The 16,907-nt window shown below is 37.0% G+C and overlaps 1 protein-coding gene across 1 annotated transcript in view; it reads left to right on the top strand.

Moving 5' to 3' along the window:
- The window catches only part of VWDE (von Willebrand factor D and EGF domains), a 54,698-nt gene extending 38,065 nt beyond the window's left edge, over positions 1-16,633 (top strand). The window contains 10 exon segments of the mRNA XM_010587441.3: positions 3,763-3,858; positions 4,146-4,241; positions 5,290-5,385; positions 6,088-6,183; positions 7,947-8,042; positions 11,572-11,580; positions 11,583-11,666; positions 11,762-11,857; positions 12,351-12,446; positions 16,059-16,633. Of these exon segments, the coding sequence (XP_010585743.1) occupies positions 3,763-3,858; positions 4,146-4,241; positions 5,290-5,385; positions 6,088-6,183; positions 7,947-8,042; positions 11,572-11,580; positions 11,583-11,666; positions 11,762-11,857; positions 12,351-12,446; positions 16,059-16,171 (878 nt within the window). The 3' untranslated portion in view covers positions 16,172-16,633.
- The last annotated feature ends 274 nt before the right edge of the window (positions 16,634-16,907 follow it).

The raw sequence follows: 16,907 nt of genomic DNA, 5'->3' as shown, positions 1-16,907 counted from the left end.
CACCAGTAAATAGTTCATCCAATGTTTAGTATCGAACACTTTACAAAGGTTAAATTTGATTTCTCTCAAAAGCTGTGTTTGGTGTACTGTTAGCCAACTAGAGGTAAGCCACAAATGTCCTTTTTGTTGCAATACTACAATCACTGCATGAGGGACAAATGGGATAGTATCATGTCCCAAAGAAATTAACACAATCACCTTTGATAATGTTAGTGGTGGCCCTTCTGCAGCGGGGACTGGCACCTCCTGGAGTGGGTAAAGCCCTCCCAGGGGCACTGGGCCAAATTTTACCCCATGGCTAGTATGCGGTGGGGAGACCATATCTGCCCCGCCTCCTCTGCCCCCCCTTTCAGCGCCTTCACATTCTCATCTTTTGATACCACCTGGGAGGGCTCACAATGGGATTTTTCCAGGTGGGGGAATAAGAACATCCCTAGGTTCTTCATCTCTTATCTTGTCATCATCATTCACCTGCACAACAGGGGCAAAAGCAGAGGCTTTATCCTTTTTCCAGGCCATAAAGTCATAAAACATTCTGCATACAGTTTTTCTTCTCACTTGTTAGTTCAAGTACAGAACAGATCAAGCTTTACAATAGTACCAAAATCTCCAGAGCCATTTACAGACCACACTTGATTACGCAAAATATCAAGACGTCTCTTAGTTAGGGAATCCCATCCTAAATAAGTCCAATTCTTAGTGGACTCTCGGCTGGAATCTTACCTCCTGGGTACCCACTAGGAACAGGGAACTGCACCGTTCTCTCGTCCAACCTCACGGGACCTAGTCACCAGTTCTTGGAGGGAGTCTATGAGGACCGATGCCCCTGTGGCTTTTACAGAGGATTTACCACCCGATACCATGGCCAACAGAAACTTTCTCCCTTTATCTGGAGCTCTCTGCTGTGGAGTCCTTCCCCATCACCAGACCTCTGGGCCACCACAGGTTGAGAGACCTTCACAATTCAAGGAGGGGTGCACCTTCCCTCTTCCCAGGTCCATCCCAGGGGCTTGGTCCTCAGGGAGATGGAACCAGGGCCTGAATAATTCGAGCCCCACGTTGGGTGCCAAATTTGTTACCTGATTAGGGTCCATGCCCTGGATTAGTCGAGCCAATGAAACATACTCCAAGTCAGAAAGAGTGAGAAAGTTTATTAAGGAGATGCATACATCACCGGGGACCCAGCAGCAACACAGGCTGTCTTTATGGAGTCCCCTCTAATTCTTAATAAAATCATTAATTATTGTTCTTTAACTTTTATGCTGTCCAACATTCCAAGTGATCTTGTGAACTGAAATGGATAATAAATTTCTTGAAGGAAAAAACCACATCATTACTTCTTATGGCCTGGTTCCTATAGTGTCATACATATAAACCCCAAAACCAAACCAATTGCTGTTAAGTCGATTCTGACTCATAGAGATCCTGTAGAATCCTATAGAACTTCCCCATGTGTTTCCTAGGTTGTAATCCTTACAGAAGCAGACTGCCACATCTTTCTTCACAGAGCAGCTGGTGGGTTTGAACCCCTGTCCTTTAGATTAGCAGCCGAGCACTTAATCACTGTGCCACTAGGTATCCTTGTTATACACATTGAAAACAATAACAAAAAAAAATCAAACCTGATGCTGTGAAGTCAGTTCCCACTCATAGCAACCCTATAGGACAGAGTAGAACTGCCCATAGGGTTTCCAAGGAGCAGCTGGTGAATTCAAACTGCCAGACCTTTTGGTTAGCAGCCAAGCTCTTAACCACTGTGACACTAGAGCTAAAAAAAAAAAAAATGCTAAATAAAGAAATGAATTACTACCAAATTGTGAGTAGAGCAAAGTATTAGTAAATGTTATTGACTAACAATTTCTACTTGTTTTTCTGTTGTTTACATATAGATTTTCATCCATCATCAACTGAGAATTCATCAATTGGTACAAACTTTACCCATAGTCCTGCTACTATCGAAAAGTTTATGGACACAACTAACCATATCTCACACTTACTAAAATCAGTTACAACTCAGATGAATAATTCAAAGAAGTTTATTTCCTATCATACGTCAGGTTTTGAACGTGTGGATCATGCTGTCGGCACAAATCTCAGTCTGGATGAGTTGAAAGTTTCTGTACACAACCTTAGTTCTTTAAGCATCAACCCAAACAGCTCCCATGGCAAAGCAAAGGATGTCATTCAGGGCACCATCCAGAAAGAAGCAGGAGAGTATAATTCTCAGATTTATAGGTCTTCCCAAGGCTACACACAGCAAAACAGGATGGCTTTGCATCATCAGTTACTAGAGCAATCACTATCTCACCAGAAAAGCCTGGATCCACCAAAATATCAACTTGTGCTGATTCACCTTGTTTTCTTGTGTGCCAACCACAGATGGTCGCTTCAAACGTGGACGCTGTCCATTTGGGTATTACGGAGATGGTATCAATTGCAGAGGTAGTATAAAAACTCTTCGGAAGATTCAAAACCATTTTTCTAGTTCAAATTTAAGCAATTAAGAAGAAATGCTTTTCTATTTTTCCATTTATTTATTTCTAATTATTCCATTTTTTCTGTATATCCTTTAATAGTTTGAAGAAAAACGGATGCTTTTTTCCTGTTTTTAGAATAATGTTAATATTATATAGTATTGCAAGTATATAATATATATTATATATATAATATTTATTGTGTACCTGCCTACTGTGTTTCAGGGTCTGTGGAAACATTCTGTATCAATAATGTCATATAATCCACAAAAATCCCACAGAGTGGGTGTTATTTTTCCCACTTTACAGATGAGAAAGAACTTTGGAGGGCTAATTGACTTTTCTGACATGAAGCACTAAAGGAGATAAAATGAGGACGCGGACATAGGCCTGATTAACACTGTGGTTTGGACTCTTTTCAACTCACAGTGGGCATTTGCCATTTCAAACTACCAATTCTAACATATTTTCTTATTTGCATAAACTAGGTTTCTTGTAATTCTGTTCTGTGGATAAAAGAAGTACATGGCTTTAATTTTGAAAGAAATGTTTACATCTTTTCACTATCATCAGTTTTGTTTTATCTGATACAAATCAAATCTTTAGCATTGACAACATAGAAGTTATTTTTTTGTTATTGTTTTGGCTTGTTTGAAACCAAATTTAAGCAAGACAGCAGTTGGAGAATTCCTTTTGTTCCCAGTGTTACCTAGAGGAACTTGGTTTTTCTCTTTTCTGTGGGCATAATAATAATAAAAGTATCAATAGCTAAAAGTTTATAATAGAAAACTCCTTTTTATTTAGGAATAAGACAAAATAACCTTTTGCATTTCAGCCACTTCAGAAAGTGTTAAATGCCAAATACAAGATATCAGGCAGATAGAAGAAGTCTAAGGAATACTATAAACTTAAAATTTTCCTGGCATCTTGATCTTGAAATTATGATTATCCCTGGCATTCACCAACATTTGATTAGTACCTGAAACTTCTTCATCACCCCCTGAAAAAGACTAATCCCATTTACGATTAGCAGTCAGCCCTGACCAGGTTCTGCTAGGGGAGTAAATACCACCTATGATACTTCTTTTTTTACCCTTAAATGTTTTCTCAGTCATTGTAGAAGTAAAATAAATATAGGGGAAAATAATGATATACATAAATGTAGTGGTTATTGTTTAATAACAGTATTAATGTTTTCAAATTTCGGGTAATTTTACTTTTACTATAAATCTATGGGCAACATGTATATTATATTGACAATTAAGTCTTTTTTTCTTGACTTTTACAGCCATTTGTAGACACCCATGTGGAAAAAGCAGGGAGTGTGTTGCCCCAAATATATGCAAATGTAAACCTGGTTACACCGGTTCTAACTGCCAGACTGGTAGGTACAGCTTTCATTAGTTTACTTAATGAATTTTAATTGATAATTAATAGTCTAAACCAGGAGCGCTGGTGGCACAGTGGTTAAGAGCTGCTATGAGCTATGGCTGCTAACCAAAAGGTCTGCAGTTCAAATCTACCAGCTGCTCCTTGGAAACCGTATGGAGCATTTCTACTCTGTCCTATGGGGTCACTATGAGTCGGAATCGACTGGATGGCAATGAATTTGGTTTTGGTTTTGGTTTTGGTTTTTTGGTCATTCTAAACCATGGTTTTTATTTTATACAGCTGTATGTCACCCTGAATGTAAAAACTATGGAAAATGTATTAAGCCTAACATTTGTGAATGTCCTCCAGGACATGGTGGAGCAACCTGTGATGAAGGTGATAATCTAAATTAAAAATCAAGTAGTAGAGCCAAAATAAAGTACTTCTTTTTTTCTTTAAAATCTTTTCTAAAAATAATTCCATTTTACTGTGTATATACTAATATGTATTTGTTAATGTTGGTGAGGGACTATGAGTTTTATAAATGTTTATTAAAAGTAATTTTATTTATAGATATTAAAAACTTAAAGTTTCTAAAATCAGAGTGCCTAAGCAGAAACTTTTTTTGTCTTTGGCAAAATTATCTCCTGAAACAATTTCTTGAGATTTAGTTACAAGGTGTCAGTTTACCCCTATAGGTATTTTAGCATAAAGCAAAGGATGCCTAATTATTGAATGACTTGTCAAATATATTGTTCCAAGGAAATGTTAATTGCCAAATAGATAAAAGACAGCAGGTAGTTAGAAGAAACTTGGAAAGTGTTCTTTTAAGTATGCCTATAGCCTTATAATTTCATTGCTTTGGTTTAAATCTAAAATAGAGAATTTATTAAATGGCATTTCTAAAATGGATAATATTTTAAAGAAACAAATTTGTTGCTTATTTTTAAAATAATATTACAAAAAAATATACTTTGGTAAATGGTCCATACAGTTGTTAATAAATTGTGAGTGACCTTAAATATTTTCATGACTAAACCCAAAAATATTTTCATGACTAGGTAAGGTACAAATTAACAAAGTAAGTTTAGAGTGAATTGTGGAAACATTTAATATAAATATCATATGAAAATAACTAAGGAAATATAGAAATGTTTATTCATTTATAGAGTAGGAATACATAATTCCAAGTCTCACTTTTCAAAAGAAACTTAAGGTTCATGTATGCATCAAGTTAAGCAAAAGTTTCATAAACCAAAGGATGCTGATGATGTGTGGTGTTAACCCATATAGTCAGTCCCGCAGAGATAAACGTCACAGTAAAAGAGAACCGAGCTCATTGTACATTGCTCTTACAAAAAGGTTTAATTGTGGTAGTGTGTCATTATTACAAACTAACTTCTTTTATTAAAAGCTGACTTAATAACATAATCTGTGTCTGCAGAACACTGTAACCCGCCTTGTCGACATGGTGGCATGTGCTTGGCTGGCAATCATTGCACTTGTCCTTACGGTTTTGTAGGACCAAGGTGTGAAACAAGTAAGCAAAACTCTTGCAGTCTATCATAATGATAGTCTCCTCTGACTCATTGATGGATAACACTAAATGAGACGAACACAAACCCTAAGTAAACAACACACATTCATGATTTAGTACCACTGTCATTAAAAAACTAAATGACACCCATTGCCATTGAGTCGATTCTGACTCATAGCGACCCTATAGGACAGAGTAGAACTGCCCCCTAGGGTTTCCAAGAAGCGCCTGGTAAATTCAAACTGCCGACCTTTTAGTTAGCAGCCGTAGCCCTTAACCACTACACCACCAGGGTTTCCCCACTGTCATTACCATCCAGCATGTCACTGTGAGCAACCACAGGTGAGCAGTACCAAGATAAAGAAGCTTGTTCTTTGAGATAGTAGGAATTTCCGTTTGTTATTTGCATATAAATTTATCTTATTTAATTTATGCTCATGACTGCTTTCATCAGCAACTAGTGGTTTTCCCAAACATCCAACACTTGTTTACCACTCAGTGATTTTCTCCTTTTCCCATTTCTATTAGCAAAAAGAACTGAGTTTGAGAATTGGATGGCTTTGAAAGCTGAAGTATAAATTATGTTTTATTTTTCTCTCTGATATTAACAGAAAATGATTGGCAGTTATGAGCTGGTAGGTAATAGCCAACAATACGATCATTCCAAGTCTCATTTACCTTTCTTTTATAATTTTATAATCTTAGTGGTTTGTAACCGGCACTGAGAAAACGGATGTGAATGTGTTACACCAGATGTTTGCCAGTGCAAGCCTGGCTGGTATGGACTCACCTGTAGTGCAGGTAAAATCAGAAATATTTTCAATGAACATGTCTGTTAAAAGAAACTTAAAATGTGGCCATGTCCTAAAGACTTGCACCTAAGAAACGTAAAACTGATTTGACAAGACTGGTATGAGGTCGTTTTTTCAGATGGATTTTTTAAACAGCCAGTTGCAATTGAGTTGATACCAACTCATTGTGACCCCAGGTATGTCAGAGTAGAACAATGCACCATATGGTTTTCAATTGCTGATTTTTTAGAACTAGATCACCAGGCCTTTCTTCCAAGGTGCCTTTATATGGACTCTAAAGCCCACCTTTCGGTCGGCAGTAATTGTGTTGAACTCTTTGTAACACTCTAGGAACTCCAGGTTTTTAAAAACCCTGTCTCTAATCTACATTCTTTTTCTTCTTATATTAAACTACACAGTGTTTTATAAGCTCTACTCTAAGCCTATCCAATCAATTTTTTTGACTTTATTTTTCTCTCATTCCACTTGTCTGTCTCATGGCAGAAAGCAGAACTTTGTTGCATCTTCTATGTTTGTTAAGTTTTTCAACCACATTACGCACATTATATTTCATTAAATGTCCATGCAATTCTGAATGAAGTAGACACCCATCGTGTTAGTACTAATGTAATTCCATGTATTTATCACAGTTTTAGGTTTGCTTCTTTGGCATCAGTGTTTGTGCTTCTCTATGCTTAATTTAATGTCCCTTGCAATTTTCTTAATGTCAACTGAATTAAACATTTATGGCTTACCAACTATGTGTGAGGAATGATGTAAGGAGAGGCTTGGATCAATACAATTTTGCTCTGATTTCAAGTAACATATTATTAGTGAAGGAGACATGAGTTACAGTTATAAAAAAATAACTATGATGTAAGTTGGGTTATGATAAGTAATGTAATTGGTGCACAGTTCCCTGGAAACAGAGAAGAAAGAAATTAATTCCAGCAAATGGAGGTTGGAAGAAAATAGTGTTTGAGGTAGTATTTGGGGAATGGGTGTGGTCTAGATAGGCCTTTCTAAGTGAAGCAAAGAAGCAAAAGCAGAAAATGTTTCTGAATGTGCTAGGACTTGTGTGCAGTGTTCCTGTTTGAATGGGGGTGACTTAAAGAATTACACATGGCCAAATGTATTTGAACAGATTAGAAGCCATCCAGTTAGCGCTGTTGAACTGTCTTTTCTTGACTTCCTACCGTTTTTTTTCAGTTTACCAAGGGCTTGGTATTATTTGTAAACTTAACGGACATACTTTCAAAGCTATTGCCCAGTTATTTCATTCCTCTTCTTTTATGGTGACACAGTGGTTAATGTGCTCGGCTGCTGACCAAGAGGTTGGCGGTTTGAATCCACCAGCCGCTCTGCCGGAGAAAAATGTGGCAGTCTGCTTCTGTAAAGATTTACAGCCTTGAAAACCCTATAGGGCAGTTCTACTCTGTCCTACAGGGTCGCTAAAAAAAAACCAGTTGCCGTCGAGTCCGACTCATAGTGACTCCATAGCACAGGGTAGAACTGCCCCATAGAGTTTCCAAAGTGCCTGGTGGATTCAAATTGCTGACCTTTTGGTTAGCAGCTGTAGCACTCAACCACTACACTACGAGGGTTTCCAACAGGGTCGCTATGAGTCAGAATCAACTTGACAGCAGTGGGTTTGGTTTTAGGGTTTTACTTACAGCAAACAAAACAACAGGCACTGTTTTGTACTTCTGTGAAGCTTTCAATTTTTTTAAATAATAAAACTTTTGTGGTCTCTTTCCCTTCTGCTTTCATTAGCTTTGTGTGACCCCGTTTGCCTCAATGGTGGTTCCTGTAATAAGCCAAACATTTGCCTCTGTCCAAATGGATTCTTTGGTGCACAGTGTCAGAATGGTAATTATCATTTCTTTATAAAAAGTCAAAGGGGAGGTTATTCATAAATGGATCTTTGTGTAAATATGATGAGATAATTTCTAAGGGGGAGATACTGTTTATTTCAGGGCTCTATTTGGATGTTGTAGGTTTGGCCACTAAATTACCAATTCATAGAAATGTATCAGAGTTATTATATAAAAGGGTTGTATTTATCCAACTCATGCTTGACTCACAACCTTGTCACTTGTCTGTATGGTTTCGTAGGACCAAGGTGTGAATAACAAATCAGCGTAGTTCTCTTGCAGTCTATTGTAATGAAATGGCATCAGTTTTGCTGCCTTCACAGTAAAAACGATGATTTATGGTCCGTCTAATGTCCACTACTATCCCGTGATCTCTCTTGACTTTATTTTCATTAAACATTTGTGAATCCTATGGACAACACTGTGCAAGGTGATGTGGGAAATAAAGATCCATCATATTCCCCCTTCATGGCCTGATACTTGTGACTCCTTCCATGATGTAATTAATGCTGTAGGTTTCATCAGAATAATTCAAATATTCTGAGGCTGACAGTGCAAATGTGACTTAATGTCAATAAATGATATTTAAAATATATTTTCTGTGTCTTTATATGCATTGGATTTCTACAAAATGTAAAGCAGATTTTTTATATAGAACATGTCATACCTACCTTGAAGTCCTGCTCATATAGTGGCTAAGAGCTCGGCTGCTAAAAGGTCGGCAGTTTGAATCCACTAGCCACTCCTTGGAAACCTTATGGGGCGGTTCTACTCTGTCCTATAGGGTCGCTCTGAGTCAGAATCAACTTGATGGCATTGGGTTTGGTATACTCCTTGTCATGTTACAGTTTAATTCACTATCCCATTTTTTTTTTTTTTTCTTCTTTTTTGGAGTTTTGCTAGGATTTTCAGGATGACATTGAGACAGAAAAGAAACCACCATTTGGTGGCACAATGGTTAAGAGCTATGGCTGTTGACCAGAAGGTCGGCAGTTTGAATCCACCAGCTGCTCCTTGGAAACCCTATGGGGCAGTTCTACTCTGTCCTATAGGGTCTCTATGAGTTGGAATTGACTCGATGGCAATAGGTTGGGTTGATATGAAATATATGGACATAGGAAATGGGTTCCTCTAATTCAGATTTCCTTAACAAACTAGTTTGAGAAATGAAAAGAAGTAAGGAATACATTAAGGCATATGTTGAAAACTGAGAGACTATGACTAAACCCATGCCAAAGGGTTATAGATGTGGTTCTGAGTGGAGAATGTAAGAAAGGAAATGGAGGAGCTTACATTTCTCATGCTATCTGCAGTAGCTGGAAACTATGAGAAAATTCTCTTTCTCCAAAACTTAAATCCCAACCTATGTAACTGGAAAAAGGAAGACATTTCTAAATCATTAAATTGAATTAAAAATTATCTGTTGAACATATGCCATGTGCTTAGAGCCTGGAGAAAAGTTTGCTGTAGTGGGAAACAAGCAGGTTTTGGAGTTTGCTAGTCTCTACAACTAACAGTCATGGACTTTGGAAATTCCCTTCAACTTTCTGGGCCTCAGACTTAGTTCGACCTGGGTAGTTGCCGCGAGGTGAAAACTAGACATGCGGTGGACTACCTGCACCTACAGTGGACAATCAGCGCATGGTTGGCTGCCATAAGCAGTCTTATTATTGTCATTAGGACATGCCATGGAAGATGCAGGTAAAATATAAAACGAAAAAAATAGTTATTCTTGTGAGGCCAAATTGTAGGAAGGGAACGTGGCATATACACACCAAAAGCAATTGAATAAAATCAGGTAGAGTACAGCTAAAAATAAATATGAGGAGCATATACTGTGTATGCTATAGAATTTCAAAAGAAGAAGGGAGGAATTATCGTAGAAACATCAGAAAAGGCCTAAACGTCTTTATTAATAAAGAAGGTTAAAATGTATGGCTGGAGAGATGTTTGAATATACCTCCCAATTTTCTTACCCTCTTGGATGCCATAAGCCCATTCCACATGGGGGGAGCTCCAGTTACTTGGCTCACTTTGGGGTCTGATGGGCGATTCATCTGAGGCAGAGAAAATCACTAAATTGATGTGTGTGAAGGTAGATTTTCTGATAAACTTTTTTTTTCCTAAAACGGGATTATGGTGAGCATGACCAAGTTTAAGATTTATGCCTTTTATCAAATGTTATTTTCAATTATATGTGTACTTTTGCACATATAGATATTTATCTATATTGTATTGTAGATATTTATCAATTATAGCAAGTCTTATCATAATCAGTTTTTTTTGTTTTTTTTTTTTAGTTTAACATTTCTAATCATGGACATTTCCTCTGGTATTTTGCAATCTAAATAAGTAATTTTCCCTAATAGAAATAATCTTAGATTATATAAAATGGAAGAGCTTTTCTACATTAATAAAAAGTCCTAGTATAACCCCACATGAGAGAAAGTGTACTCAGGCATGAACCAGAAAAGATTCAGCGTAAAGGGGTGGAAATTATCCACTTACTAATAGCATTCATTTATATCGTTTTACAGCTAAAATACTACGTTATTTTCATTTATAAATCTCTTTGACATTAGCGAAATTTTTCTTACAATGTTTGGAAATAAAGAAAGCTGCTATTTAAAAATGCAAACTGGGAGTCAACTTATACCAGCACTGTGACCAAAACCGGTTAATTAGACATCCATCTGTAAAAGAATAAACTAATTCCTAAACCTGAATGGTACCTAAGATTTCGAAAGTTATTAATCTATTTAATCAGCATTTAGGGAGGGATTAAATGTTTCTGAAAAACTCCAGGCCAGTTTGCCTGGATACCGTTTTAAAAATAACTATTTTCATATTTGAAAGAAACATGAAGCGATAATAATCATTTCATAAAAGATGGTAAACATCAGCCTCTGAATTCCATGGACAGAATTATATACACAGAAGATACTAGTAAAAAGTATTCAAGATTAACCAATAAATTGTTCCTAACAAAACCAAGGATTTGCTGTTGAGATTTGGACCAAGCCTTCACCGGAGCAAGCTGTACACGAAGCTCCACCTTCATTACCTCAGTTGGTATTCAAAAGTGTATCTTATAATATTTTTAATTATCACATGATAGGCTCTTGGAATCCTTCTAATTTCCACAGAAACAGGTACATTTTTATTTTGAGCTTGGTTCTAACTTATTTTCTTGTTTTTTGTCCAGACCATTTCATTCTTTAATTCAAAGGATGGTGGAACAGAAGTTTCATAATATATGCACTATGATACTGAAGACTTCATTCATTATCAATATTTCAGCAATACATTTCAACTTGTGCTAAGCCACTAGCAGCTTATAGCTACTAGCATTAGATTTTATGATTTAAAAGGGACAGTTTTAATGACTTGCAGTTGTGATCTTTTACTTTAATAGTACATCCCTCAGCCTTATGGCCTTTTAGATAAAAAGTACATGATGCCATGTGTCATGTATGATAATGGAACATGTAATATTCACAGATTGCTGCCTTGTGCTCTTTTAGCTATCTGTCATCCCCCTGTAAGAATGGTGGCCACTGCATGAGACATAATGTGTGTTCCTGTCTTGAAGGATATGCTGGCAGGAGATGCCAAAAAAGTAAGACACACCTAAATGTATTTGCCAAATACAGGTAAAGCTTTCACAAAACGGTTTTTATAGAAGAGCTGATATTTTATGTTTTTTTTCTTAAGGCATCTGTGATCCTATGTGCATGAATGGAGGAAAATGTGCGGGACCAAACGTCTGCTCTTGTCCTTCTGGTTGGAAAGGGAAACGATGCAACACACGTAAGAGGAATCCTCCTAAAATGCTAAGCCTTCATCCTTTGTGGGGACAAAAGGAAAGCATTTTCCTTGATTTTGTTTGTTTGTACTTATTTATTTGCTCCTGTTTTAGGAGAAATCATTTTAAAGTAATGCAAAGCCCTATGAACTTTCAGAGTAGCGGAGGAAAAAAAATTTCCTTTCTATGAAATCACTCTTTCAAATCAGCAGCTATTGCAGTGTATTTGTGGAAGTGAAAACTGGGAAGCAACATAAACTTCCAACAATTGGGGAGAATCTAACTCATGATGCATGTAAACAATGGAACACTGTACAAACATTAAAATCACGTTTTCTAAGAATGTGTAATAACATTGAGAAATGTTCTTGATAAAATATTAAGGCAAGAGATCCTTTAATTGACTTTTAACCATCACCTGTTTTCTTTATTTCAATTTTTGTTGTTTGTAATAGGGTTAGACTAGTAGTTAAATTTTCAACTTGTTTATATTTCCAGCTATCTGCTTTCAGAAATGTAAAAATGGCGGTGAATGTATTGCTCCAAGCATGTGCCATTGTCCAGCTACCTGGGAAGGAATGCAGTGCCAGGTATGTAAGACTATGGGAACTGTTTCCTACTAAACATTATGAATCTATATCTGTTGTAATTGAACAAAACATAGCCATAGCGGACTGGGGGAATTCAGATGCTAATACTCTTTTTTAAAGTTTGGTTTTAGAAAATAAAGATTAGTCTATGTTATACCCATTTAAAAGAAGAAAGTATCTTATACTATATCAACACTTTGTATGGCATACACCAAATAAATAACCCCACTGCCATCAAGTCAATTCCTACTCATAGTGACCATATAGGACAGAGTAGAACTGCCCCATAGGGCTTCCAACCTGTAAATCTTTAGCGAGACAGACTGCCACATCTTTCTCCCTTGGAGTGGCTGGTGGGTGCAAACAGCAGCAGAACGCTTTAAGCAGTGCACCACCAGGGCTCGTAAAAAAAGGCTGTGGCATAGCTAGCCTCAAATATGGTTTTTGGGTCTTCAATGAAGTACCTTCTGGATAGCTACCCTAAGGACAGAGTAAAAATGTGCTATAGGGTTTCCAAGGAGAAACTGGTGGATTCTAACTGCCGACATTTTTGTTAAAAAGCAAACCAAACCCATTGCTGTAGAATGGATTCTGACTCATAGTGACCCTATTAGCGACCCTATAGGAAAGAGTAGAACTGCCCCCATAGAGTTTCCAAGGAGCACCTGGTGGATGCAAACTGCTGAACTTTGAGTTAGTGGCCATAGCTCTTAACCACTACACCGGCAGGGTTTCTGACCTTTTGGTTAGCAGCCGAAAATGCTAGGAAGAAGAGTTAGCAGTCACAGTTTGGGTTGTTAGTTCTGGAAAGAGGACTGTGTGAATCATGAAAGATAATGTTGAGAAGATGTTAACAGCACATTAATGTGGAAATATGCCCAGTTGTTGCAGATTGAGGTGCTCTGAAAGGCACAGCCATGGTTTGTGGACCCTGAAGCACCTTTGTATGGATTAGAAAACCTCCCCCTTCCTCTTTGTATGGATTAGAAAACCTTCCCTTTCCTCAAAACGTTTTATGACTGTCCTAAAATAGTGCTGGAGCCCTGGTGGCACAGTGGTTAAGCACTCAGGCTGCTAACTAAAAGGTCAGCAGTTCTAATCCACCAGTTGCTACTTAGAAGCCCTATGGGGCAGCCCTATTCTGTCCTGTAGGGTCGCTGTGAGTCTATTCCAACTCATAGCGACCCTATAGGACAGAGTAGAACTGCCCCATAGAGTTTCCAAGGAGCGCCTGGCGGATTCAAACTGCCGACCCTTTGGTTAGCAGCCGTAGCACTTAACCATTACACCACCAGGGTTTCCTTTTTAATATCGTGATGATATTATTTGAACAGGAGCCCTGATGGCGAAGCAGTTAAGCGTTTGGCTCTAACCAAAATGTCGGCAATTCAAATCCGCCAGTCGCCCTTGAAATCCTTATAGGGCAGTTCTACTGTGTCTTGCAGAGTAGTTTTGAGTCAGAATCAACTCCAAGGCAAAAGCCTTTGGGCTTTTTTTCCTTCTTTTTTCTTTTTGGTATTATTTGAACAGGATGTGTTACTGCCATCTGCTGGCTAGTTTTTGTAATAAAGATTCAAATCTATGATGTCTACAATATAGCGCTTCCTTAGCTGTGAGGTCCTTGTGCCTTGTACAAACTGCCCAGCTGTATACAGCAGCCCTGTGGAAAACACATCCCTTCAAATGGTATAAAACCAGATGGAACATATTTTTGAAAAATGCAAGTTTTCAATATGAGGTACTGAAACAGTACCTCTCCCCTGAAAAATGACTGTATGCTATATAATTTTATATTCTGCTTATTTTCACTCAAAGGCGTAGTGGTTAAGTGCTATGGCTGCTAACCAAGAGGTCAGTAGTTCACATCCGTCAGGCGCTCCTTGGAAACCCTATGGGGCAGTTCTACTGTGTCCTATAGGGTCGCTATGAGTCAAAATCCACTCAGTTCTACTGTGTCCTATAGGGTCGCTATGAGTCAAAATCCACTCGACGGCATTGGGTTATTACTTAAAAGCATTTATCGTGTCCTTAAAAATGTAATTTTAAATGATATAAATAATTCCATTATGTAATTACCATAAATCACTTAACCTTTCTCCTTATGTTAAACATTCTATTTACTTACAAGTTATTACTATTGTGGAATTGCATTTATATTAAAAATAGGTATTTTTAATAAGGCTTTTCTTCTCCACAAACGTAAAAGTTCCTGTTGCCAGAGGTTTTTTTTTTTTCTTTTTCCCCTCTCTTTCACCCAAAATGGCTGTATTCTTTAAGCAAAAGTTATTTAAGTCTCTGCGAATTCTCCATTCTCTAGAAAGAGCTTCCTCTTTTATTAGGGAACATTTCTCCAATATGCAAATTGTTTATTAAATTTGACTTAGGAAATTATATTGGAATCATTATTCCCTGTCCTTGAGCATAGAAAATGTGACCCAGCTGGAACTGGGCTCACAAGGGCTCACAAGGACTCACAAGGACACATCGACTGAGCCCTGAGATAAAGACAATAGCTAGGATAATCCTGGGAAATATCTTTTAGGGAAGAAAAATATCTTTTAGGGAACCTTTCAAATAAGCCAATCAAACAGCACACAAAAGACTTTCTACTCTTATCTTTTTTATTAGCATTTAGTGAATAGAAAATTGTTGGACCAACAAAGACCCTCCTGACTGTCATTACTGAAACCTATACCAATGATTATTAAGAAAGATGATTCAGAATGTAGAATCACGTTGATTTAGCAGCTTTTAGCCAATCGGTGAAAAGGGGAAGCTTTCAATGATTCTACTCATCCCGTGATGTCAGTATATACTGATGATGCTGTGACCTTCCTCGGATTCGGGCAGACATTAGCTCTGGCAGCATGCTCGTCTGCTTCCCACTTTTGCCTTTTTGAATATATGCCAGATAAAACTTTCTTTTTGCTTTACTAAACTATATGATGTTTTTTCCCTACAACAAATCATAGTGCAATCAAATATTGTGTTATTTTAAATTAATACATGATTATATTTTTAACACTATGATAAGTGTTATAAGCATTGTCTCTGTATGTAGATAGATATATATAGGTAGATGCAGATTTTTTAAATTTCCTTGAGAGAGATTTCAAGAGAGCAATTTCTAGTACAGGCAGTGTGAAAATCTTTAAGAAGTTTCCAATAGAATGTTTTACATTCAACTCGTAATGATTGTATATGAAACAGTCAGTTTTTCATACATTGGCTAGTATTGCATTCTTTCTTTTTTGAATTCTTGCTAAGTTGTTAGAAAGCAAATTATAAACATTTTCTGTTATTGATTTGACTCTCCTCTCTTTCAAAAAAAAAAAGCAGACTACATTAAAATGTAGCCAATGTAAATTTCTAATTGCGCTAATAACATCTTTATAGAATTGCAAAAGTGTTGTTTAGAGATTTGGGTATTTTGCTTTTCGTTATGTGTGTGTGTGTGTATGTGCGTCTTCTGTTTGTGGGAAAATGGGAGTTCAGCCAGCCATTCCTAGCTTCTTATGACCACTTTAGTGGTCCAGTTACTAAATAGCTTCAGATTACTGGAATACAATATGTCACAAGTATTCCTTGTCAAAAGATAAAAATTTACGTATTGCAGCAGTTTGCAATACAGAGTGTCTTTATGGAGGTAGATATGTATTTCCCGATGTGTGTTCTTGCCGCACTGGATATTCTGGAGTCAGATGTGAAAAGAAAATTCAGGTATTTTAAATGAGTAGTAGCTTGGCATCTGCATGTCTGTCCAGATATTCTATTTGTGTCTGTTACTGTTTTATTTTCTTTTATTTCCAAAGGAAAAAAAACATATAAGGGTGACTATTTGTCTCTAAAACAAAAAAGTAATATCATTTTAATGTCATTATAGGCTTTTCCATACAAAATTCTAATGTGCATTTGAGAAATTTCAATGTGTAGGTAAAACTGTCAAATGTAATGCAGTATTTCATGGCACTGGAGTGGAAAGAGCATATATTCCCCGATTTGTATTTAAGACACCACTATTTATACTTTGTATTTAAGGCACCACTATTTATACTCTGGTCAAATACTAGATCAAGAGAAGCCTTCGCCGTCTTAAAAAATGAAATCTATCACTCTTAAATCAGTGAATCACTATGTCATTGACTTGAGGTAGCCCTAAATAGTTTTTAGTGGGGAATGTTTCTCTGATCATATCTGTGTTTTTAAAGATTGAACTACTTTTTGTTTGGTCTTTAATCTTAAATTTCCAAATATCAACTGCCAAGATATTTTTTCAGCCCTAGGGTTGCTATGAGTAGGAACCTACTGGATGGCACCTAAGAACAACACAAAGGAATACAGCAGATCTCTCAAAAATTGCTTAAAGTTAATCTGTATTAGTTTTAATATCAGTGTATGCTGGGGTACTGGGATTTTAAAAAGTATAGGAAATTTTCTTCTTGAAGTTTGACACTGGATCAGTCTG

This window comes from Loxodonta africana, chromosome 8 (genome assembly GCF_030014295.1).
Source record: "Loxodonta africana isolate mLoxAfr1 chromosome 8, mLoxAfr1.hap2, whole genome shotgun sequence".
Taxonomy (NCBI): Eukaryota; Metazoa; Chordata; class Mammalia; order Proboscidea; family Elephantidae; genus Loxodonta; species Loxodonta africana.
This window is presented reverse-complemented; position numbering and strand designations above follow the sequence as displayed.